Source organism: Arvicola amphibius, chromosome 2 (genome assembly GCF_903992535.2).
Source record: "Arvicola amphibius chromosome 2, mArvAmp1.2, whole genome shotgun sequence".
NCBI lineage: Eukaryota > Metazoa > Chordata > Mammalia > Rodentia > Cricetidae > Arvicola > Arvicola amphibius.
This window is the reverse complement of record NC_052048.2, coordinates 23,714,959-23,740,950: the sequence shown is the minus strand read 5'-3', so window position 1 is coordinate 23,740,950 and position 25,992 is coordinate 23,714,959. Positions and strand designations below refer to the sequence as shown.

At 47.3% G+C, this 25,992-nt stretch overlaps 1 protein-coding gene across 1 annotated transcript in view; it reads left to right on the top strand.

Annotated features, from left to right (window-relative positions):
* Vwf (von Willebrand factor) overlaps window positions 1-17,298 on the top strand; it is a 150,014-nt gene extending 132,716 nt beyond the window's left edge. Inside the window, exons 44-52 of the mRNA XM_038320478.1 lie at window positions 2,123-2,233; window positions 4,609-4,789; window positions 5,496-5,536; window positions 5,977-6,093; window positions 13,009-13,107; window positions 13,772-13,900; window positions 14,697-14,736; window positions 16,410-16,507; window positions 16,976-17,298. Of these exons, the coding sequence (XP_038176406.1) occupies window positions 2,123-2,233; window positions 4,609-4,789; window positions 5,496-5,536; window positions 5,977-6,093; window positions 13,009-13,107; window positions 13,772-13,900; window positions 14,697-14,736; window positions 16,410-16,507; window positions 16,976-17,164 (1,005 nt within the window). The 3' untranslated portion in view covers window positions 17,165-17,298. The remainder of the gene's footprint in view (window positions 1-2,122; window positions 2,234-4,608; window positions 4,790-5,495; window positions 5,537-5,976; window positions 6,094-13,008; window positions 13,108-13,771; window positions 13,901-14,696; window positions 14,737-16,409; window positions 16,508-16,975) is intronic.
* Window positions 17,299-25,992: the final 8,694 nt, after the last annotated feature.

The window sequence follows — 25,992 nt, the reverse complement described above, 5'->3', positions numbered from 1 at the left end:
AGCTCTTCTGTAGCTCCCTGCACCTCATCTATGCACAGTAAATGACTTGAGCCTTAGTTGATAAAAGGCTGGGGACAGCTTGCTACGCACTGCTGTGACGCGGGTAGGGATGTCAATAAGTCCCATGGAGATGGTGTGAACTTGAGCTAAGTCTCTGGGGTGGTTGCACGTCCCCAGGGAAGCAGTGTTGGTACCTCTTCAGATTTGACCCTGCGCTTGAGTGTGCCTGGGGAGCCGCGTATACTTGGCATCCCTGCTATCTGAATCAGCCAGCTATCCTTTCTTAAGGACACAGCCTCAAGGTAAAGCCTTGTCCTGGGTTCTTTGCCCTGAGCTCCAGACTCAGCCACTCTGCTATTGTCATTTTTTTTTGCCCATGATGTTCGGAGGAGGATTTTAATCTGAGTTTTTTAAAAAGATTTTTTAAAGTTTTAATTTTAGGTGTATGATCTATGTGTGTGCACTGCATGCATGCCTGGTGGCCACACAGGTCAGAAGGGGCATTGGATCCCCTATAACCAAAGTTACATGTGGTGGTGAGTTACCATGTAGGTGCTGAGAATCAAATCTGGGTCCCTTTAAGCACTGAGTAATCCATCCAGCCCCTCAGTCTGAGTTCTTAATATTTTGGCCATATTAGAGGATCTTCCAGAGGCAAGATGGACCCACAAACTCCTAGCATGCTGGCCTTCCGTGCGAGGGTCTCTGGGGGGGAAGGTCAGTCTCTATCTTTTCCTCACCACAGTTTTTAAAATAGATGCTATAATGTTTAAACTACCTGGTAAATGTCGAGGATGCTCACGTCTACAAATTAGTGTGCTAGCTGGCTTTGCATCACTCCGACAAAGCACTTGAGAAAATCAACTCGGGGGAAAGGTTAATTATGGCTCGTGGTTTCAGTCGGTGGTCAGTCATTCTCTTTACGGGGAGGCAGAATATCAGTGTGGGGAATGTATTGTGCAGCAAAGAAGTTTATCTCATGATAGTCAGGGAAGGGGAGAGATGGAGGGAGGGCGCAGAGACAGACTGGGAGTAGCGTGAATTCTAATCGGTCTTAATAAATAAAACCTGGAGTCAGATATTACGGGGTGAAAGCTGAAGGATCAGAGAAGCAGAGCAACTACCCACAAGAGAGACCTTTTACCTCCACCAATGCTTAGACTGGAGGGGCGATCCTGTCCTCAGACTGCATCCTCACCGACTGCAGGGGCAATCCTCAGACTACACTGAGCTCCTGTCTCCTCCTACCTTATATTCCTCTCTCTGCCCAGCCATACCACTCCTGTCTCCACCTCCCTAGTGCTGGGATTAAAGGCATTGGGTCCCAAGTGCTGGGATCACCTCTGTGTGAGCTTTGTTTTTCCTCTTAGACAGATTCAGTATTGCCTAGGGTGGCCTTGAACTAACAGAGATCCCTCTGTCTCTGTCTCCTGAGTCCTGGGATTAAAGGTGTGTTCCAATACTGCCTGGCCTTTTGTGGCTTAACTCTGCGCTCTGATCTTCAGGCAAGCTTTATTTGTTAAAACACAGCTGGGGTCCAAGATCGTCCTTCCAGGGCACACCCTCAGTGATCCAATTTGCTTCCATTAGGCTCTGTCTCCAGAATTTTCTATCACCTTGCAGTTGTACCACAGGCTAGGGAACAGCATGTGGTAATTTCAGGGACATTTAAGAACCAAAGCATTACCCACCGTGAGAAATACTAGGATCATGATACATGTTTGTGCAGGTCCTCACCCCAGAGCAAAGACTAGAGCCCAGGCATTCAGAGATTGTATTGCAGTCAACAAGCTACCCTAGGTTTGGCCATGGTCAGATTCATTAGGTGTGTCTAACTGAACTCTGAACTGTCTTCAGTATTCATCCACACTAGATGTTGGTCTCAACATGGAATGTTCCGGAGGGGGTGTTGATCTCTTCAGCCAGCAAAGACCTAGCTTAGTGACCCAAGGCTGGAGTCTCTTGGTCACTTCTTGGTGTGATTCTGAGGCTAGTGGGCAGCAGGGATGAAAATATTTAGCCCACATGTCTTGGTTGTCCCCAGGGATCAGCAATCCTGAAGCTCATGTCAGCCCTGTTTCTCAGGCTGGTTTGGCCTCCACTCTGTGTTTTTGTTTTTCAGGGCTTCTCTTACGTTATCCGTGAAGGGGAGTGCTGTGGAAGGTGCCTGCCCTCTGCTTGCAAGGTTGTGGCCGGCTCTCTGCGGGGAGATTCCCTCTCTGCCTGGAAGAGTGTAAGTTTGGGCCCCGGGGAAGGGGGAGAGGAAGGTGTTGAACTCCAACCTGGGAATCCATTTTGCTGTCCCTCAGTTCTGGCCTGGTTTTCTTCTCCTTCTTCTTTGCTTTTCCTACAGGGAGCTTGTCTGGCGATTGGTACTGTCGGAATCCCAGCTGGGTTCCTTTACCCCTTAGGAACTAGTTAAGGCTGTCTCAGACTTCACATTTTGTGGATTCGAGGAGAAGCCTGGTGGCCTTCCTGAGAGATCTAGAAACTCCCAGGGACTTGTGGTCTCCAGCTCACGGTGACTCTGAGGTCGCGCAGTCCCTCCGTGGTCGAGGGGGCTGGGCTCATCATCTTGGATAGTAGGTGGTCCGTCAGGTTTTACAGGCTACAAGCACTGTACTGTACTGTGCTGGTCAGCCCTGGACTTTGTCATTAACTTCCATAGAAACTTCCCCCCAATGGTTTGAGAGGGTGGAGAAACTTACAATTCAAAGCAACAAGTAGATTGTTGGCAAAGTTCCTCAGCGGTTCCTGCAAGTCTAGGTTTAACATTTGGCTGCATTGCTGGCCCCTATCTCCTGCTCTTTCCTGTCTCCTCTGCCTGCAGAATTCCTTCCTGTAGTTCAGAGCAGCTTGGTTAGCTGTTTTCTGTGATCCCTGGAGGTTCACTTTGGACAGCTCATCAAGCCATTTTCCTTAAAGTATTTTTTGTTTTTATTTGACAGTTCCATACATTTATATAATAAATTTCAGTCATTTTCATGTCCTGTTCCCAACTCTCTCCTCTCCTTCTTCACTGAAGCCCTTCTTAATATGTCTCTCTCCTGTTTTCATGTCTTTTTTTGTGTGTGGCCCACTGAGTTCAGTTAAAGTTTCTTTTCCTGGTATGGATAGGAGGTTATTATGAGAACATCAGTGGTTGCCCCCAACAGTTGTTAATTGCCAATAGCTCCTCAAGGGGGCTTCGTGGGCTCTCTTGTGTGCTACTATTTTTGGAGAGACATGACCCATCATCTCTTGACCCAAGAATGGAAACCATTGACAGATCAAAGGATGGACACCAAATTTTAGCCTGGTAAACCAATGAGTTTTATTGGGGTTACTTATAGACATATAGGTGAGAGGTTACTTGCAAGAGCAGAAATGACTCATAGGAAGTTACATCAGCAAAGCTCACCCCAGCATGGGTGACAACACACTAAAGTTGGAAACCTGGAGCCCACCACAGAGCCTGCAGGCTGCTCAGTGGGTTAGAGAGTGTCCTTTATAGGTAGTTCAGTTGGTGTGAGCCTCTTCCATGCAACTTGGCTGGTCCCTTCTCTTATGGGCAACTCAGCTGGTCTTAGCTCCTTTTAGGAAGCTCAGCTAGTCTAGAGTGTCTCTGAGCAGTCTTATATATGGCTTATATAACTTTGGAGAGGGGAAGGCCTAGTGATTCTGGCCAGTTTCAGCAACTTCCTGAAGACTTTTGAATTGCATACTTTCCGATTTTGAGGAGTGTTCCTGCAGGACGAAATGTTTTGCCTCCTCTTACAATATGCTGTTTCTTAAAGACCTTCCTTCCAGATGAAAGCTTTGTCTGGGAGGAAACTGCTATACAGCAGGCTCCCCCTCCTCCATGCTGAGGTTGGAGGGGCCTGTCTTGTGCTGGTCTTGTGCAGATAGCCGCAGCTGCCATGAGGTTCTGAGTGCAACAGCGGGTCCTGCCTAGAAGACAGCTCTTTGGCAGCACATCTCCCCATCTGGAACGTATATTCTTTCTACCCCTCTCCTATGCTATTCTCTGAGCCATGGAGGGGTGCTTAAGCTGTCTTATTTATGGTTGAGTGCTCTACCATTCTTTATTCTTGGCACTTTGGCCAGTTACAGGTGCCTGCATTAAAGTTCCACCTATGTAAATTAGAAACTTCCCTGTCTCCCCACGGTTTTGGAGACATTATTTTTTTTTTTTTTTACCATGTATGCCAGGCTGTCCTCGAACTCATGCCCCTGCCCGCAGCCTCTTGAGTGTTGGGACTGCAGATGGGTACCATCCTTTCATGCCCAAGTCATTTTACTAACAACAGAGAATTACCTCCTAGATAATCATAGCTGATGTCAGAATCAGAAGTTAGAGAGGATGGAGTTGGGAGACGCTAATCCCAGGGAGTCTCAGGGTCAGAGACATGTGACTTTGTCCTAGGATCTAGTCAGGCTGACTTAGACCCAGACTTATTGTGACGACCCCTGTCATTCCCTCTGTGAACATTACCCCATGGTTTCAATTTTGGTTTGAATGAGGGCTCACCTTCAGAGTCCAAAAAATTCCTCAAGAACAGCATGCTGCCCCAAGATGTTGGGCCTCAGCCTTGCCTGTCACTGCTGATGGATTCTGGTATTCTGCAGGTTGGCTCTCGGTGGGCTGTCCCTGAGAACCCCTGCCTCGTCAACGAGTGTGTCCGAGTGGAGGAGGCCGTCTTTGTGCAGCAGAGGAACATCTCCTGCCCACAGCTGGCTGTCCCCACCTGTCCCGCAGGCTTCCAGCTGAGCTGTGAGACCTCAGCCTGCTGTCCCAGCTGTCACTGTGGTGAGTCGAGCTGGCCAGGCCTGACTGGGCCTGGGTTTACCTCAAGGACTCTTTCTCCTCAGCTCCCCAAGTTCTCTGCCTGTTTGGCCACTCAGAGGAATGGACACAATCTACTACGGCGGTCACTACTGCGGCCGGGAGAAAAGCAGATGAGAGGAGACAACGGGAGCTTTGTGCAGGCCGCTGTGCCTAGCTTGAGCCCAGTGATGGCGTTCTCCCCATCATCTTGTGCAATCCTCATGATACTGACTGGGGGGTGGACTTGTCTTGGTCCAGGTTTCTCTGACATTGGAGCCACATTTTCTATAGTAAAACATTGCTTCACCTAGGGAGAGGCATTTCCATCCCTGAACATTGCTTGCAGGGAGACAGACAGACAAACAGTAACAACAAATCATAAGCTCTATTTTTTTCTTGCAAGCCCAGAGGACAACTGACCCATCTGTCCCCTAAACATGATTTCTGCTAACTAATGCCTTAGAGGCTCTTACATTGGGATGGGAAGCAAGGAATCGGGAAGTTCTTATCTATTAGTTGAAAGGGAAAGAGAGGTCCCTGGGGCCCAAGGAGGAAGACTCACAGCACCCTGGAGGGTGGGGTAAGGGGGATGTAGAGAACTTTCGGGAGTCAGAAGAGGGATGGAGAAGACTGGTAAGGGAGGCTTGAGGAGGGTGTGTCTATATTCACGTGTCACCTCTCTCCCCAGAGCCTGTGGAAGCCTGCCTGCTCAATGGCACCATCATTGGGGTGAGTTAGAGCTGGTGTTGGCATGGGATGTGGGTGTGTTTGGGAGGGGTGGGTACAGACTAAGATGGAATTGAGGGAATGCTGGAGACCTCTTTAGGGATCTTCAGCCTCATAGCCACAGTGGGGCTACATTGCCCACTCTTCAGGGCATGGACTAGCTGTCCTGCACTCACCTCCTGACCTGCACCCCAAGATGCGGACATGTTTTTTTAGCACATGTGACACACAGTCACAGAGCGTATTCCCATCTAACAGCTTTCCCACTGTCTGGCTAACTCTATTTTCCCCATGTCCACACTTAAGGTGGGGAGGCACAAGAGGCGGGGGATACATCATCGCAGTGATGGTTACTAGCAGCCTTAGGCAAGCAGGCAGGCTTGAGGGGTGAGGCAGGAGGAGTGTCTGGCTGTGGGAAAACCTGACTCTAATTCTGTTTCCAGCCCGACAAAAGCGTGATGGTTGACTTGTGCACCACCTGTCGCTGCGTTGTGCAGACAGGGGCCATCTCCAGATTCAAGCTGGAGTGCAGGAAGACTACCTGTGCGGCCTGCCCCTTGGTAAGAGAGCCCCCGAGGGACTAAGGGATGCTCGGCCTCTCTCTGTGGGACCCAAGTAGCAGGACCTCACTGGGTTCCTTAAACCTTGCCTTTGTTCTGATTATGGCCGATATCTGACAACTATCAGGACCCTTACCCAAACTGCGTCCCTCAAAATTATTTGTAATTTAGTTTTACGGATTTTAAGCATTTTCTTCTTGTGTTTTTAAAAATAGGCACAATATTTTCAAGGCATTTGATACAGCTCTGTATCTTTAAAAACATATTTTAAGAAACATTACTACCATACTCGGAAAACATTAAAAATTAGTCAAGAAATATTTGTAAGACCCTTGTACTGTGAAAGACCCTACACGGCCTTCATCTAAATGGAAGGGACCTAGTGTATACAATCTACTTTTCATTAGTAGGCATTCTGGTCATTTAAATAGTTCAGCCTGAGGCTAGGGAGATAGCTCAGGAGGGAAAGCACTTTCAGTGCAAGCATGAGGATCAGAGTTCGAATCTCAGGAACTCACATAAAGTTGCGTGCAGTAGCATGTCTGGAATCTCACTGCTCCTATGGAGAGACAGGTAGAGACAGAGAAGTTTCTGGAAGCTTATGGGCCCTGGCGTACAGGGTGGTGAGCAACAAAGAGACCCTGTCTCGAATAATGTTGACAGCCTGAAGTGGCCCTCTGACCTCCACAGGGAGCCAGTGGAAAATAAATGCCTGCGTGCGAACACATGCACACATGCATGTGCACGCACATTTATTCTTTATTTTTTGTCAAGTTGTGATTCTTGCTTGTTCTGAATACAGGCTTGAAGAGAGTACTGACAAGTAGATAATTTTTGTTTGGTAGGTTAAAAAAAAACCATTGGTAGGTGCCATAGTTTAAAAGCATATTTTAGCTTAATCTACTCTTAATTTGAATTGACACATTAATTTTATGTATTTGAGGTGTGTGATATTATTATTTCATTGTGGCCTTTAGTCCTATGTAACAGGGATATTGTAGGCCTCACACAGGCTGGTGGGACTTAAGTGTCTGAAGAGGCCGAGTTTCTCCTCCAGCTACCCTTTGTGTTTGAGCTTCAGTTGTTTTAGACAATACGTTGGTAAGTGAGCTTCCTGTGAGCTAGAGGCAGGAATTTTCACAATAACTCAGGTGACACCAGCGGGGTCTTCCTGTCAGCCCTACAAAGACATAGGAAGGGTGGGGAGCAGTAGGGGCCTCTGTGAGTACGGCAGATGGCAGGGGAAGTGACACCCGGGAAGGACAGGGACAGGACAAGGGACAGAGTGGGAGCGAGAGGTCATGTGTGTGCTTCCCGCTTTTATTAGAATAAGGGACATGTGACCTACGTCTGTGTTTTCCATACACTTATACAGTGTCAGGCTCAAAGCGGGACTTAATGGAAGGTCAGTGGAATGGATGGCCCTGTGGGAGCTGCAGCTCTTTCTGATAGCACGGTTCAATTCAAAGAGAAGGCATATGCTTTGATGAAAAAGAAACCAATTAAACACAGATTCTTAATCTTTTGCAAAATTGCAGTTGTTGTTTTAGGATTTGGGGTTTATCATGTGGATGCAAAACCAGCTTCCCCTACAGCAGCTGAGGCCTTCATCACGGAGTCTGGAATTGCAGGCCACCTTTCTCCTTTGCTGTCCGCCGACCTGCATCCCAGGCAGTGAGGAAACAGACTCAGAGATTCACACCATTGTCATTTAAAAGCTGAGCTGGGGCTAGGGTAGGGGGTGGGGCTGTAGCTTGTGTGGGTGAGGGAGGTCTATTAACCGCCCCTCCTGGCAGCAGCACCCCCCTGGTGTTCAGAAAGTGTGGTACAGTCACTTCCTCTGCCTCCAGAGGTGCTGTACGTATTTGAAAATACATGTCCGTGTTGTTCTATATTATTCCTTTTTTTTTTTCCCTCCCAACAGTTTCATAACTTGCTAGGGCAGTGTGGCCCCCTTCAGAATCACTAGATTAGCCGCCTTCTACGTTTTTTTTGCAAACTTTGCTGAGAATTGCCTCAGCTGGTCCTACTGTAGGTGGGTATCTTTAATTGGCCTTGATACTCCTTGAAGGACCTCAGTAAGGCTCTGGGGGCAGGGCAACCGCAGTGAGTGACATCTAGGTAGACCTATTTGCTGCTTCCACCAATACACAGTGTTAGCATCACCTCTCACAGAGACCAGAACAAGATGGTTTCTGCCGAGCGGGGAGATGAGGTTTGAAAGACGAGCATAGGGAAAGTGTGAAGAGAGGCTGCTCTGCCGTGGGCTGCTCAGCTGGCTTCCCACAACAAGTTGAAGGTCAAATATGAATGTCCAGGATGGAGGATGGGGAGCAGCCGGCAGATAGAAGCAGAGGTCAGGGAAAGGAAGCAGTCAAGACCTGACGGGCATGAGCAGGTTGAAACAGTTGTTAGGGGTGTGGCTAGCAAGGCGGAGCTTTGGAACAAGGTGGGACAGAGGAAGCAGAACTAAAATGGCTGTAACGAGGACTCTCTGGCTGTAGCAGGGATCTCAGTGGCCGGCTGGGAACTTGACCCCCTGATGGAGGAAGAGTTGGTCTTCTCATGCAGGGAGTGGACAGTCCAGTGATAGCCAGAGACAGTGTGTGTGTGTGTGTGTGTGTGTGTGTGTGTACTTTCCACAATAAATCGAATGTTTAAAGCGATGTCCAGGGAAGTGGTACCGGCTGGCAGTGGCCACCTGGTGTCCAGCTGTGCTCAGGCTGTGATCTTCCTGTCCCCTTATTTTTCTGGGCCTAGTAGAAGCAACTGCTTCACAGGGAATCAGACATGGTGAGGGTCGGGGGTGGGGGACTGTTGGGAGTGGAAGGGACCTGTTTTCCTTCACACACTCCTGTGCTGATGCATAGCCTTCTGGTCTCCAAGCTCCCTCCACCCACACCAGCCCTGAAAACTTCAGCTTCCTTATTCACCACTCTCTTGCTCCTCCCTTTCGATTCCTTTGCCCTTCCTAGTCCTCTCTGCTTTTTCTATTCCTGCCTGGGCTCTGCCTCCCTGGGGTGTGGGCTGCCCTCCCAGCCACTCTCTACCCCTTCCTACCACAGCCCCTTCTCCACTTGCAGCTGTCTCCTAGCTTCTTGGGTAGAGAGAAACTTTGCCCCCTTTTCCTGCTCAGGACACCATTTCCCATGCGGTTCTGCCACTCGCTAAAAATGCTCCAATACAAGTTCTCGTGAAACCAGCCTGACTGAAGCTTCTTTGGACTCAGAACCAACCAATCAGGCCCATTCACCTGGTGCCCAGTCCTTCTCTTTTCTTCCTCTCTCATTTTCCTTGCTAGTATACCTTCCAGGGACTGTGCATTTTCAAAACAGGTTCAACTTCACGATTGAAACTCTATCATGTGGTCCTCAATTCCAATAGCATCCTTTCAAAGTGGTGCTTTTGACCCCTGGCCCAGACTCCCTGCATCTGTGTTGAGCTCCATCCTCATGTTCCACCCCCAAAAGGCACATCGATTTCATAGGTTGATTTATGAGGAGCAAATTACTTAAATTCACTTCTGGGCAAGCTTACTGATGTCTACCCTACCTGTTGGCAGAGACTTCATTGGGGTGTAAAATGGGTTGGTTAGAGTTTTGTTTTTGTTTTGTTTTCCCTATATTCCAAGATAGAATCTTCTATTGTACCTAGGATGGCCTAAAACATAAGGATATTTTCCTTCCTCAGCCTCCCGAATGCCAGGATTAGGCATTAGACACTGTGCTTAGAGTGTTACAGAGTTTTGTCATGGGTTTTCCGGACCCCAGTGAATAGTTCCAGTGTGGTGATCCCTGAAAGTGGCCAAGTGAAAACAAGAATGGCAAGAGTTGGTATTTTTCAGAACTAAATCTATGTTTTTACTTTATTTATGTATTTCTGTGTGTTCCCTCTCCTCTCTCTGTGTGTTTGTGTTTACATGCAAAAGCCAGAGGTCAGCTGTCCAGCTTGCTTTTTAGACATGGCCTCTCATTTTAAGTTTTTGTTCAAGAAATCCATATTTCAAGGCCATGAAAATACTCTTTTTTTATTTTTTAAAGGGTTATAGTTTGAGTTTTGTGTTTAGATCTATGACCACTGGGGATTTAGTTTTGCACACGTGTCCCCCCCCACATATACACACACACACACACACTCCCCCAGTGCACCCCTACACACCCACACACCCACACACCCACTACCCCCATCAACAGTATTTAAGCCACACCCCCAATGTGGCTATCTAGTGATTCCAGCACCATCTATTGAGAGATTACCTTTCCCCTCATTGAGTTATCTTAATACCTGTGTAAAAAGTGAATCGCCCGTGGATATGTAGCTCTATTGCTGGGTTCCATTTTCTAGTCATCTGATTAGTGTGTGAATCCCGTGGTTATATCCTTGACTTGATTACTGTAGCTTTACAGTGAGTCTTGAATCAGATAGTGTAAGACTTTCAGATTTGTTCTGTTACGAGATTGGGTGATCGTATGTCATTTTATTTCCATAAAAATTTAGTGTCAACTCTTTACTTTTTATGAAAAGATTTTAAAAGTTTATTGGACTGCACAGAATATGCTTTAGTCTTAAGAGAGTGAACATCTTGACAGGCCTGAGTTTTTTCATCCTTAAATTCAGTATATCTCTCCATTTATTTAGGTTTTGTCTCAGTCTGCTTGTACCACTCTGAGAAAATACTGATATTAGGTAACGTCCATCTTAAGGACGGGGTCTTGCCAGGCTGGCCTTGAATTCTCAGTCTTCCTCAAGTGCTGGGTTTATACACATTTAGCACCACACCCAGTGAGAAAAGGTAATTTTTAAAGAAAAAAATTATTTTCTCACAATTCTGGAGGTTGGGAAGTCTAAAATTATGGCCTCCCAGTTGACTTGCTGTCTGGCCCATTCCTCATAGGCAATGCTTTCTTGGGATGTCGTCCCATCACACGGGCAGAAGGCATGTTGGTCAGTCTCGCCTACAAGGGACTGATTCATCCATGAGTGCAGATCCCTCAACTCTCAGTCACTTTTCCAAAAATCCCTGTCCCTCACCATTGTCATTTTGAGGTTTAAGTTTCAGCATTTAAAATATAGAGGGACCCATGTGTTCCCACTGCAGCAATGGCTCTAACTTTTTTTCCAAGTGATCTGTGGGGTTTTTAATGTAGGCGTATTGCACATACTTTTAAAAGTTTATTTCTTAGAATTTTAGAGTTTTATATAGTATTATAAATAGAATTTTAAAATGTTATGTCCATATCATTTATTGATACTATGCAGTTAATTTTTTAGCACATTAATCCTGTATCTGTATTCCACAGCCTTGGCAAATTCACTGATTAAATGGAATAATAATAGCATTTTAATTTTTTTTTTTGCAGAACAGATTCCTAAGGATCTTTTATGTAAACAAATTATGATGCTTTCACCTAAAGACAGATTTTACTTTTTCTTTTGAAATATTTATAATTTCTGTTTATTTTTCTTGTTTCCTCCTCCTCCTCCTCCTCCTCCTCCTCTTCCTCCTTCTACATGGTTTCTCTATGTAACAGCTCTGACTGTCCTGGAACTTGCTCTGTAGACCAGGCTGGCCTTGAACTCACAGAGATCTGCCTGCCTCTGCCTGTCCTTTGTCCCTGGGCTTCTTGCAGGCTTCTCAGTACTCACATAATTAAAGGTTAACCAAATACTCGAGGGGAGATTACACAGAGCTTTGTAGGCTTCCTTGTTTTAATTTCTTCTTTTTGAGTCTTTAGTTCTTCTAGTAGCTCTGAACTCTGTCTTTTAAGTTGTCAGGAGTAGACTCATATAGTAATCTTCTTGGGTTCTGGCAGCCCAGGGTCCTACAAATTTCCCGGTGGGAAAAGACATTAAAATGTGAATTTTGGTCATTATTCTCCCGTTTTTTTCAAGGGTCAAGTAACCAACAATTTATTTCTGATTTTGCCTTTAACAATTGCTTTACATCTGTCTGTCATTTGCCATTGTTATCTGAGGGGTGGGGTCCGTCCAGTACAAGCCTCTGTGCCACCACTAGAACCAGATCTGCACGCAAAGGGTGGCCATTTCTTAAGAGGGTCATTCTAATGGACATGTGGTAACCTATGGTAGGAGGCAAGGGCAGAGGCAGGGAGACAAAACAAGACTTTGCTGGAGTCGGCAGGAGGTGATGATGGCTTAGATAACTGAGAGAAAAATGGAAGGGGTTGGTTAAGACTAAACGTGGATGCGCATGAGATGCAGGGCTTGCTGATGGCTGTGGCGGAAACACTGAGAAAAAATAGATGGAGGAGTCCATATAACAGCCGCACGTCCACTTCGAGCAGCCAGGTCATCTGCCAAGATGAAGAAAACTGGAAGAGGGTGATATTGGGTGTACCAAAAAAAGGTCACGCTTCATTTTGGATAGAAGTCTCACGGCGGTTAGGTGAACAGCTATCTAGTACACAATTGGATTTATAAATTCAGAGCTCAGTGGAGAAGTCTTCTCTGATAAGTCAGATTGCTGCAACTGGAGTGAGATGCGCATATTTTGGAGGGAGGATGCACACACACACACACACACACACACACACACACACACACACGGCAGAGGGAGTGAGACCTGGAAAAGTCTAGTCAGAGTAGGATGTTAGCTGAACTCTGGGAACAGTTATGGGATGTCAGCCAAACTCTGGGGGTACGTATGGGGTGTCGGCTGGATTCTGGGAGTAACTATGGGGTGTCAGCTGAACTCTGGGAACAGCTATGGGATGTCAGCCAAACTCTGGGGGTACGTATGGGGTGTCGGTTGGATTCTGGGAACAGCCACAGGATGTTGGCTGAACTCTGGGCGTAACTGTGGCATTGCAGACGCAAGAAGTCAGTCTGGTGAGCCGAGTTGTAAGTGCGGGGCTCTGGGCATTTAACTATGGCTGATTTCTTTCCTGGATACAGGGCTATCGTGAAGAGAAGAACCCGGGTGAATGCTGTGGGAGATGCCTGCCTACAGCTTGCACTATTCAGCTAAGAGGAGGACAGATCATGACATTGAAGGTGGGAACAAGCTGAACTCAGGAGTCCCCTTTCACGCTTCTTTGGTTCCTCCCTGGGAGGGGTGTCTTTTCTTCAAGCAGGAAGACTAGCTTGGGCTCATTGCTGGCCTCTTTTCTTCATTTTCTAAGGGAAGTGCTGATGACTTGTGGAAGGCACAGGGTTTCCTCATTGATTTTGTTAGACTTTTGCATTCCTGACAAACATGTAGTTGGTGTATGACCTCATCTGGAGTGGATTCATTTTTTTTTTTTTTTAAAGATTTTCTGTGGACTTGAGGCCCTGTGGGACTGGACAGGCAATCAGGGTGACAGACCCCCTGTGACTTCTGAAACTAACTGGTGGGTCTGAGGCAGTGTCTTGGTTCATAGCACATCTGGCTATCAATGAGTTTACAGTCACTGCATCTCCATCTTTTAAGTACACGGCCAGAAGAGTCCTGGGACTTCCTATATTTCTGCAGCTCTCCTCACAGTAAATAAATGACGGCGCTGAGACACCTCTAGTCTGTACTCTGAGTGTGTGGTTTGTACATATTGTCTCATCTCTTTTCTCGACTTCTCCACATTGTTTTAGCAATTCAAAGGCGCAAGGCCATGGCTGGCAGTCGTTTGTGATCCAAACGCTGTCGTTAATTTGTTCTGTCGACTCTCCTCTTTCCTTTCAGCGAGATGAGATGCTCCAGGATGGCTGTGACAGCCATTTCTGCAAGGTCAACGAGAGAGGGGAGTACATCTGGGAGAAGAGGATCACAGGCTGCCCGCCCTTCGATGAACGCAGGTGTCTGGCTGAAGGCGTGAGTAGTTAGAATTCAGACTCTCTTTGTCTTAAAGATCTCAGCGTTGGACTCCAAGGGTGGCGCTCTGTGCAACAGTCAGGGCAACTCTTACGCCATCTCACAGTGTCCGAGACAGATCCCTGTATGGGTAGAGGACTTGATGAGATGGTGAGGGAGAGAATTCTCTGAGGCAGAGGATGCTTTGAAAATAGCTGGTCGCCAGAGGGAAGCTATGATCTTTGAATAGAAAGACAGGCCATTGATTGTAGGGTAAAAGGTCAGAGCCTACTTCCAGGTTTGAAAATTCACCCAAAGCTACCAATCTCTGATTTTGAAAACCCACCCAATGTCTGGGCTTTCCTTGAAATCTCACCAATTCTTACCCTGGAAATCTCTGTCTCCAAGACACCCTGCATAAAGCCTGCCTTCTGCTCAGTTCCCTGCTGCTTCTCAACCGACCAGAGGCAATCACCCTCCTGTGTCTTTCTCAATGAATCTCTTGTGTGAGGTTTGTTGTGCGGCATGACTTGGTGGTATTCCTTGGCTCCCCTCACAGTTGCAGCCCTTGTATAGGGGAAACCTTACCCTTCAGAGCTGTAACACTTAAATGGACCCTATTTCATTTTTCCTGGGAATTAAGACTATTCTGATCAGGTGAAATATTCAGTTGGTTCACAATTGTGATAGAAAAGCCATTTACATCTGGGGATTTCAGCTCAGAGCTCTGCGTTCAGAGACAGGAATCCACGTGACCTGAGAGCTCATCCATGTTGAATTATTTGCACCTGATCTTGTGCTTTTCTTTTTGTCTTAGGGGAAAATCACGAAAATTCCAGGCACCTGCTGTGATACATGTGAGTCCATTACTAACAGCCTATGCTTTGACATCCATTAGACCAAGGCCAGGCACCATTATCCGAAGAAAACCTTATTCCAGAGAAACGGTTCTCACCTGTCAGTTTTTCATTTTGCTCATCCCTTTGGTCAACTGCCTTCCCTTCCTGACTGTCATTAGCCCACACCCTGCTGAGATCTCATGGATTGCCCATGAAGCTACTACTGCGTGATTTCTCCCATCTCCATCTCTAGCCTCTTCTGAACCTTAGAACCTTTGATGGTTCATATATCTATCATGAGGGAGCATCACAAGACCAGTCCAAGTTTATGACCTTATTTTCATCAACCTTGGTCCCACTTGACTGTATTAGTGGCTTTGATTGGTAGAGCCAATCAGAGGTGGGCGGTTTGGAGATGTGCACTAGGTAGTAGCGTCCCCATCCATTTTGTGTTCATGACCACAAGTCACATTTTTTTTTTTGCTTAGACCAATATTTCATCTTTTAGTTTAGTTTGTTTAGTTTCATTTTAGAGTCATGAACTCGGGCTTGGTTGAAGTTAGAGGAGCATGAAAACATGAACGCCCTCTGTCATTTTTCTTTTCTTGTGGCTGTGCTATCGCATCCCCAGTGATAGCCATCACCGAACTGCAGAAGGAGGAAACACATTCTGAGAGTGTTTCCTTGCAAATTTTCCTCTGAACGATCTAAGTATGTGGATTCAGGAAGTCATCAGAGAAGATGCACTCTCTCCAGACGCTATTCTTGGGATTTGGCTAAGAGGCCGCTCTCGACAAAACCAGCAATAAAGAGTCTTCCATGGCCAACATGCTCAGGAGGCCTTAAGGCTTCCTGGAAGGAAAGTAAGCTAGGCTGAAGGATTTAAACTTACAAGAGAATATTGCACGTTGGCTCCAGATTCCAGATTCACATTCATTATGCGGTTGGAAAACTTTTCCGTCTCACAAGAAATTAGTCTGAAGTTGGGAGGCAGGCTAATGTGTCTACAGGGCTGGCGATGTGGAACCATGCAGCATGGGAAACTGTCAGGACTCAGATCAGCATAGTGAGCTGGTAGTAGAGCTTAGACTTCCCAGGGAGTCAAGCAGAGCTTTAGGAGTAAAGGCCACTATATATAATAATACTCATGTTGGTGGCATTGAAGTAGCAACGCTCAAGGAGATGGTGGCCCAAAGGTTCTTAGGAGTCTCCCAGCCTCTTTAGAGGGAGTGAATATGTCTGTGTGGTCATGGCATTTGTCTTCTTAGCCAAAGACAGGGATAGACTGATACTAATTCTATCTAGTGGCGACTTCATTGTCCCTTAGCTTCTGAGTATAGTTACAGCATGACAAGGTTGCTGAGGCCAAGATCTTTTTCTGAATTTCAAATTATATAAAAGCAAGCCTCATCCATCTCTATGACCAAAGCACAGCCAACCTAGGCTCCTTCTGCAATTAAAATTGTGCCGTTAAGTGAGTTATCCAGTAGCAATGATATCTCCGAATTGGAGGAGCCAGGAGCAACTGGGGTGAGCTTGAGAAACTTAATTCCTCCTCCCACAAATGGCTCTGGTTAATTGTTGATAGAAAGAGGACCGGTTCCAACTTAGGGAAGGCACCGGCTGTGGAAAGTGTTCTGTAGAACACCAGCTAGCCAGCCCTCCTGTTCCACCCCTCTCCTCTTCTATAGGTGAGGAACCCGACTGCAAAGACATCACGGCCAAGCTGCAGTATGTCAAAGTGGGGGACTGTAAGTCCCAAGAGGAAGTGGACATTCATTACTGCCAGGTAAGGCTGTGCGACTTCAAGAAGCCTTGGGAGCGAAAGGGTAAAGTTTCCTTAGTCGTCATCTAGAAGAACCCTGGAAAAGTTACAGGGAAGAGAGATACAAGAAACCATAAACATTGCTTTTCAAAGTGATTGTTTCATTTAGGGAGTAGAATTGTTGGGCCCAGAAGTAAGACCAAAGCAAATCTTGTAAAGAGTCTGGGAAGCCATCTCTTGAAGATGGGGACTCAGGATTAGTCAGTGTGTGTAGAAACCACAGCAAGAGGGATTTGGGTGTGTGTGTGTGTAATAACTGGAGAAAGGCAGTTCCTGAGATCTATCTTTACAGGTTGCCTAACACTCCTGGGCGCTTCTGGGTGAGGCAGGGCCCATCTGGCTTAGAAAGGCAGGAGGCGGATGGGTGCAGGCTGTCCCAGTCCTGCCACCCCACTCAGGATCGCCATGCCTCTTTCCTCTGCTCTATTACAGGGCAAGTGTGCCAGCAAAGCCGTGTACTCCATTGATATTGAGGATGTGCAGGAACAATGCTCCTGCTGCTGGCCCTCGAGGACGGAGCCTATGCGCGTGCCCTTGCACTGCGCCAACGGCTCCGTCGTCTACCACGAGGTCATCAATGCCATGCAGTGCAGGTGCTCTCCGCGGAAATGCAGCAAGTGAGGCCTGGGCAGTTGCAGTGGACCCCCGCTGCTGCCTGTGCCATGGCCTGACCAGCCAGAGAGTCCCTCCGACCCTTGTTCATCCTGCCCTTGTGCCCTCCTGGGCCCACAATAAAGGCCAAGCTCTTGTCTTCATGAAGGCTGGTGGTGGACTGTATCTGATGTCTGAGATGACAGTTGTGGCCTAAGTCTGAGGTCTGAGGGTAGTTTCGAGAAGCAAACACAAGGTTCCGCAAACACTGCTAGCCCAGTGTCTGGGACCGAGGTTGTCTACTACCAGGAAGCAGTGGAATCACAGCATCTTCTTGGTGGGAAGGGACGGGGTGGAGTTGCTTCTCCAGAAGCTTAGCCTGGTGATCTGAACCTGTAAACATATACTTAGGAATACCTAGTTCTCAGATCTCTCATCCAGCTTGCTTCTGTGCCTGACAGAGAGGCGTGCCCTACAACTGGGCTCTTGCTGTCAGGGTGTATGGCATGGTGGACAAGCATGACAAACCCCCAGCAGTCTCTGCGGAAGGGAGGTACCTGGAGACTGGATGCCAGCAGATGCAGATGCAGAAGCCAGGTCCCATCACAAGCTCAGTTATAACAGACGAGCGCCAGGCTCAGGGGCAGCCCTGGGCTCTCTTTTTTTTTTCTTTTTTTGAGACAAGGTTTCTCTGTAACTTTGGTGCCTGTCCTGGAACTGGAATTAGCTCTTGTAGACCAGACTCGCCTCAAACTCACAGAGATCCGCCTGCCTCTGCCTCCCGAGTGCTGGGATTAAAGGTGTGCACCACCACCTCCCGGCTTAGACTCAGTTTCTTTATCCATAAAATTAGCATGGTCATCTCATTTATATGATTGCGAGGATCAGTATCTTGTGCTTAAGATAAAGCTTGAATTGTCCCAGTGACCTCAAAGTGCTCGAGTGTAAGAGATGAGCTTAAAAATGAGAAACCCGTTCTCACAGGTAGGGACAAGGGAGTCTAGCAACACCAGTGGCAGAGTGTTGGGGACCTCCTGTAACTATGGCTGACACATTGACTGTTGTGAGCTTTAGGTTAGCTGCCAGGCCCTACCTGCTCCAGACATCCTTAGTGGAAGGGTAGCATTAAGAACAAACAGCATCTGGTTTCCAGACCCCTAGGTGGTCTGTCTCGCTCACGTGCAGGTGCACTTTCTTTGAATGGAGAACGGGAGGAGGGATTCTGGCTGGTTGTGTTCTGGGAGACTGATGGGTCCTGGTGCTCATTCCAAGTCTTTTTCACATAGGGGAGATTTATCTCACAAGAGGACTGCACAATACAGCAGGGAGGGTTTTGGCATCTGGTCTGCCATCTTTGTCTAACCCCTGTACGGAGAATGAAAACAGTTCAGTTCAGTTAGATGGCTCGCAGACGTTACAAAGTCTCTGGATCGCGGGTCCAGGTTCAAAACCCAAGCGCCTTTACATCTAGACAAGAACTCCCAGGCCAATCAGCCAGAGCACCATGGTCCCTGCTGCTTAGAGAGTCTTTCGTCACTCCTGTGAGAATCAGAGGCTGCTATGTTCCTAGGTTTCTGTCACCTGCCACTGCCTGGGACAAACTGCACAAGAAGCTCTGTCACAGGGCGCAAGCCATGATGATTACAGGGTTTGGTGAAGCTGAGTGGGGTAGACAGAGGGAAGATAGATGGATGCTTTATATGACTACTTAATAATTCAGAGGTTGTCATTTCTCCACATCCCTGTGTGCCCCAACTTTGAGCCACCTGTAAGGTCAGTCTCTGGAGGAAACCAGATCCAGAGACAGGATTAACTGTCACTCTTCTGACTTCTGACTGATCAATTAACACTACTTGTGGATGAGGACAGTTTTTTTTTTTTTTTTGTAACCTGCACTTGGTGGTTGAAGGATGAGTCACTCATGCTATTCCACAGGAAAAAAAAAACCCAAAACAACAACAACAACAAAAACTGAGGTCAAGAAAGCCATGTTTCAGTTGAAAACACAAGAAGAGGAACGGGTGGGCTGCTCTACTTTTGCTGTCTATTAAGATAATTAAACAGCTCTCCTAAGCAACTTGGGGAAGAAAGGGTTTGAAGTTTGAAGCTCACAGCCCATCATGAAGGAAGTCAGGGCAAGAACACAAGCTGGGGACCTGGAGGCAGGAGCTGATGCAGAGGCCATGGAGGGGTGCTGCCTACTGGCTTGCCTCTCGTGGCTTGCTCAGCGTGCTTTCTTATAGAATCCAGGACCACTCACCCAGGGCAGGCCCTGCTCACAGTGGGCTGGACCCTCCTTCATCAATCGTTTATCAAGATAAGGCTCTCAAGATTTTTCTTTTCTTTTTGCGTTTTTTTATTGATTCCTTGTGAATTTCACATCGTGGACCCCAACCCCATTCATTTCCTAGTCCTTCCAGATCTGCACTCCACCCTCGTAACCTTCCCACAAAAAGAAAATAAAAAATGAAAATGAAAAAAAAATCGTGCCGACCTCTCTGGGCAACAACTTGCTCCTCTATCAATCAACCACAGGCTTCCCTCGCCCCTGTTGCAGTTCTGCCGTATAGGGTACCATTGCTCCCCTCCATCTTTCCCGCATCTCCATCTTCCTCATACTGTGTGGCATCCAGCATACCCTTTCGCCCAAATGGCTTTCCTTGCAAAGTTCACTGCAGTGAATTGTTGGTCTGGTTCAAGGGCCTAACTTCTGCTCCACCATCAATACTGGACCCTCACTGAGACTCCTCTAGGATATCCTGTGGTCATGGCTCTGTGGGACTGACTGAATGATCCCTCCTTGTGCTCTAGCAGGTCGTAGATAGGGTGGATGTTGGGGTGGGCCAACTCCCAGGTCTGAATTTGGGCCTGGGTGGTAGCTAAGTTGGTCAGCCCACCAGCTCACCTGTGCCCACACCACTGGAGCCAGCTCGTCCACAATGCCCAGGTGATGATGTGGGGTCAGCTCTCCCGTGCCCACACCCCTGGAGCCAGCTTCCAAAGAGTTTCTTAAAGACAACCTTGTGGACGCAATCCCTCAATTAAGGTTCCATCTTCCCAGATGACTCTAGCGTGTGTCTAGTTGACAAAAACTAACCAGTGTGTGGGTGTAATGCACACGTGTGTCTATGTGCACATCTGTGTTCATTCACCTACAGGTTTTCCAAGGTAGAGTCTGGCCTTGACAGTGGGAACCCCTTTTTTATGGTCACCCTTAGATCAAATAAGACAGAATCCATTCTTAGTTACCTTCATCTGTCACCTTGACCTAGCCTGGAGCTATCTGAGGGACCCTCCACTGAGGGACTATTCAGCTTAGATTGGCTATGTCTGCTAGGCATTGTCTGGATTGATGATTTATGTCAGGAGGCCCATTCCGTTGTGGGAAACACCGTCCCTAGCAGGCGGGCCTTTGTGGATCTGTAGTGACTTGGAGAGAGCCAGTAAGCAGCCTTTCTCCATTGTTCCCGTGTCCAGGTTCCTGCTTTCGTTCTGCCCTGACTTCCCTCAGTGATGGGCTGTGACCTGGAAATTGATGCCCAATAAACCCGTTCTTCCCCTAAGAGCTTTGGACTGCTTAATCACAGCAGTAGAAGTGTAACCAGGACAGTCCCCAAGAGTGTTTTAGAGGAATGTTATGGAAGAACTCCCTGGGGAGGATAACCGAAAGATGGATACGGAGCCATGGTGTTTGGGTGCCTTTTATTCATTTAGGGGTAGAAATCGTGTGGACAAACACCCCTGGAAGTAGGAAGAGGGTTCTGTGAAGGAAGGAGATCGTGAAGGGAAAGAGGAGGGAAAGAAGCCGGAAAGAAGCCATGGTCAGGTCCCTAAGTCACTCTAGGGAAACGACACTACTCTTGTACCACAGATTAACGTTTGCCCGGCCCCCAGCTGTCCTAGAGTCTCCTAAATCCATGCCCTCTCCTCTCTGCCCTGTACACACACCTGCTCTCTACTTGCACGACTGTAGCTTTTTCTTGTTTTACTCCAAGACAGCTGGTGATGGGGTACAGAATGGGAAGGGGCCCCATCGTACTGTTTAAACCCTCATTACTGCTCAGGGTTGTAGTCTGGAGAGTGGCGACCCTTGGGGCCACAGGACAGAGGCTTCCCCAGCAGGACTGGAAACTAATCAGCCAGGCGGTTCACGAGGTAATCCGGCTGAATTATCACAGGCGAGCCGGCCGGGTTGCTCTCGTTTAGGCTCTGGGTGGAGGAGCGCCAGCCGGCATTTACTCCCTGGCTCGCAGCCCATGACCCCAGCCTGTCACCCGGCTGCACCTGAGCTTGGGCTCCTTCCTGGATGTTAGACTAGCTTTCAGCGCAGGAGGAGCACGGGGGACTGCCATGGGAGAGGGATGGATTAGAGGAGGTGGCAGCCGCAGGGGAGGGGCAGGCAAGTCCAGACTGAGCTGAGCCGTGCAATGGAATTAACTCCGCGGCAGCCACATAAGCCTGTCCAGAGGCTAGTGCCGGCCAAGGGCCACCAGTTGGGGCTTTGCGTTCGGGGACCAGCACCATGGCAGCCCCTGGGCTGCGAGGTAAGTTTCCCCTGCACTAGGGCCCTAGTTTTCAGAATCTCATAAATTGAGGGAAGATGTGGAGAAGGATTTCTAACGTCTGTGTTTTGGGATGTCTTCAGGTGACACTGGAAAGCGTGGTGGGACAAGCTTAGCCCTATTCTCTGTAGTAGGGAAGATGAGGATGCCCAAGTAATACCTCACACTCTTATTTTTCTTTACACATTTTATTAGGGAGGGGGCAGGTGACAGAGGATTGGAGTCACTTTTCAGTGGCTGGCCACCAGTTCTGTTATTTGCCTCTCCTTGGTGCAGTCTTTGTATGTGGTCTAGTCCTGAGGATAAATAAACCAGAAGTCAGGCTGGCATGGTAGTCTGATGAGGACACAGCATCCCAGAGTGGCCTCTGGGAAGTCTCCTCTTTCAAACCATCCCCAGGAAGGACTCTGACATGAGGCATTTTACCTGGGTGCAGGCAAGCACAGGTATGGCATTCTCACAGGTGTTTCTTAGAAGAAAAGCCGACTGAGGTGGAGTTTGGGGGACACGGCTGGTATCTGGCTGCACCTCCCAAATCAGAAGTATCAGACAGATGTGTTTGGGAGCTGGGCTTTGCCCGGGGTGGGATCTGCTGGGTGTCTTGTTGGTGGAGCTGGAGTGGGAGGTGCCTATAGCTTTGACATGAACAGGAAAAGGAAGTGGAAGGCAAGTGTCAGTCACAGCCCTGACACTTTGTGAACAGACATTCCCAGGGCTATGTGGGCCCTGACCAAGGGCAGGAGGTCCCACTGGGCAAAGTCAGATCTCAGCCCTGAGGCAAGTGGCAGGTGGCAAGAGATCTTTGGCAAAGGGTGTGTGTGTGTGTGTGGTGTGTGTATGTATGTGTTTGTGTGTCTATGTGTGTTTATGTGTATGTATGTGTGTATGTGTGTGTGTGTGTGTGTGTGTGTGTGATGTGTGTGTGTGTGGTGTGTTTGAGTGTGTGTTAGGATGGAAAAAGCTGCTTTTTAAAATAACAGTGACCTTCTTTGGTCCTTTTACCTGTCTGAATTTTGCAATCTGACACAGGACCTCAAGGAAGGTGGTCACCCGGCTTCAGCTGCAGGACAGCCAGGGCCTGTGTGATTCTGCTATAGTTTTGCCATGCTGCCATGCTGGGACCTAACCCCTTGGGAAGGTCCTGTTCTCCAGCTTGCCTCTATGTACCCTACACCATTGTGTTGGCTGCTGATTGCAGAGGTTGTGTGAGGGTTGGGGATGAGTTCCAGACACTAACCCAAGTTCAGCTTTCATTTCTATGTGTACCTTCTCTTTGTGGGATAGGATTAGAAAGAAGGAGACATTTGGAGCCCAAGTGGAACATATCTGTTCTTATTTTTCGAGGATATTATTATTATTATTATTATTATTTTATTATTATTAATCATCATCATCATCATCATCATCAATCCATCTATTCAGTGGCTCCTTCCTGCTGGATGGGAAAAGCCTATCCCAGTCTGTGCTTGGCTCTCTAGCGCACATGGAGACCGTGTATCTGACAGCTAGAGATGGGGTATGGGGTGTTAGTATGGTGTGGCACCCATCTCTGTCAATTTCTGTTTGTGGCCAGCAGGTTAAGGAAGGGGGCAAGCTTGAACAGACATTGCATAAAAAGAAGTCACAGAATAGTCAAGCAAAGGAAATATAGGTCCCATGGACTGAAAGTGTTGGGGCAGCCAGTGGCTAAGGCAGTGTGATCAGGAGGCCAGTGGGAAGAGTTTGGCCATGTGTCCTATAGCTCAGGCCAAAGGCTCTTGGTATCCAAAGGGAAAGCAAGACTGTTCTTAATCAAGCATCTTCATGTACCTGGCACTAGCGGAGGATCGGCACGATCACTCTGGGAGTCAGTACTCAACCTTTTCGTGGAAGGCAAACCTGATGTTCAGAGATGCTAAGGGCCATGCCTGTGATCACGTGCTCACCAACCTCTGTCATCGAAGGATGAAACCACACTTAAAACTCGGATCTGACCTTGGACCACATATTTCCCCACCAACTCACCTTATTGCGTTTGGTCTATTTAAAGGAAGTCATTAAGAGGAAGTGTGGATGCCAGTAATTGGGAATGGGAAATGTGACCGAAAATGGGGTTGCTGAAGGAGGTATTAATTTTGCAAGGGGTTAGTTAAATGCCATGGTCATATTGCAGGGAAGGCTGTGTCCCGACACTGCTTCCAACCTGGGATCATCGTGGGCTCAAGACCAAGCAGGCTAGGGATATACACTTAGCTAGACTAAGAATAGCTACCGTCATTGAGAAAAATTTATGAACTTTCTGACAGGTCAGAAAAGGAAATAAGTCTCGTGGCTCTCACTGTCTATAAAAGGAGACTAGCTCACCAGCATTAAATATTAAAATGAGTGTTGCAAGCTGGAATCCCACGCCTGCAATCCCAGCACTCAGGAGGCTGAGGCAAGGGAACCATGAGTTCCAGGCCAGTGTAGAGAGCACAGGAAGAGACTTACTTCCTCAAGGCAATTCATATGATACTTGTGTAAGATGTTGCCCAGTATAAATACCAATAGTTTTAGTAATAGATCTTATTCTATTTATCAGTGCTGGGGACCAATCTGAGGGCCTTGGTTTGGCTAAGCTCCATTGCTGAGCTAAATACCTAACACCCATTAGTAGGTTTTAAAGAGTATTATTTATCCATGGATAGTTATTGTGGGGCTTCTGATCATTTAAAATAGAAGATGTTTTTGTTTTATTCATATGTGGGTCAGTCTTCTCTGTTACATATAAAATGTATTTTATTTATGTGTATGGGTGCTTTGCCTGCATGTATGTTTGTGTACCACGTGCATGCCTACAGTCTGGAGGCCAGTGGGTCATCAGATCCCCTGAAATTGGAGTTGCAAATGGTTATGATCCACCATGTAAGGGCTAGGAATTGAACTTGGGTCCTCTGGAAGAGTAGCCAGTGCTCTTAACTGCTGAACCATCTCTCCAGCCATTCTCTGTTACATTTTTAAAGTAGCTGATTGCAAGCCATTAGGTTGCTTTGATAATGGATCAATTGGTTAAATCTCTAACTGGAAAGGAAGTACAACGTATAGGAAACTCCATTTAAAACGCCACGTCGATCAGTGGCTCTCAATATTTTTTTTTATGATACTTCTCTCAGGAACTGCTTACTTCCCTTGCTTGAGATAGGGTCTCATTATTGAAACTCTCTATGTAGCCCAGGCTGGTGTCAAACTTGCATTGTCTTCCCTCAGCGCCGTCAGTGCAGGGATTCATCAAGTGCGTACCAACACGCCTGGCACGTGCCACGGCACCCAGCTGATTGCTTTCGTCCTGGTTTCCAGCTGTTGACCTTTCCCCTCAGCCTGGAGACGAGACCATCCTTAGTACCTCCTGGGGGGGCCACTCTCCCAGTGACAAACTCTTTCAGCTTTTGGTTTGCTGAAATGTGTCTTCATTTCATCCTCTGTTTCAAAGGCTATTGCGTTTGGTTGTACAATACGGGTGGGCTTTTTGTTGTTCCTACTCCAGTACTTCCCGGAATGATCTCTAGTGTTTGGACAAGAAGCTAGCCTTAGTTCCTATGTTAGCTTCATTCAGGTGGAGCCTCTTGCTAGCCTTGTGGGCTTTGACTATGTTGCATGTAGCCGTGCTTTTCTTTGTGCTTTTTTTTTTTAAATAAAAAAAGCTGAGTTTGCTGAAATTCTGAGAGCTAGAAGTTACTGGTGACTCAGTCAATAGTTTTGTGGCATTTTTTTTTGTGTCCCTTTCTTTCTCTTCCTCTGGGACTCTAACCATATGTTTGCTGGACTGTCAGATGCTGTTCCAGTAGTCCTTGAGGCTGAGCAAACGCTTTCCAACCTGAGTTCTCTGCTCTCTAGATTACTTTCATTGATCTGTTTTTTTAAAACTTTACTGACCATTTTTCTCTATTTCTCAGTTTTATCTTAGGATTATCTCATACACTTTTCTTGTTAGTTATTATAATTTTCAGCTGTAGGATTTCTATTTGTAAAAAGCCACAACTTTATTCATATATAATTTACACACCATAAAACCTATCTATCCAATGAGTTTGTTTGACTATGTTCACAGAATTGCACAATCCACTCCAAATCTAATTTAGAGCATCTCCTCATTTTAAAGAAACTTCATGCTCCACAACAGTCACACACCTTTCCCCCCTCCCTCTGGTCCCTGGAAAGCAGTAATCTAACTTTGTCCTATAGAATTCCTGGATATTTACCACAAATGGATGGCATTTGGTGTCTGGGGATGCTTTCACTTAGCACAATGCTTTTAAGGTTCAGCTCCCTTCTGGCATG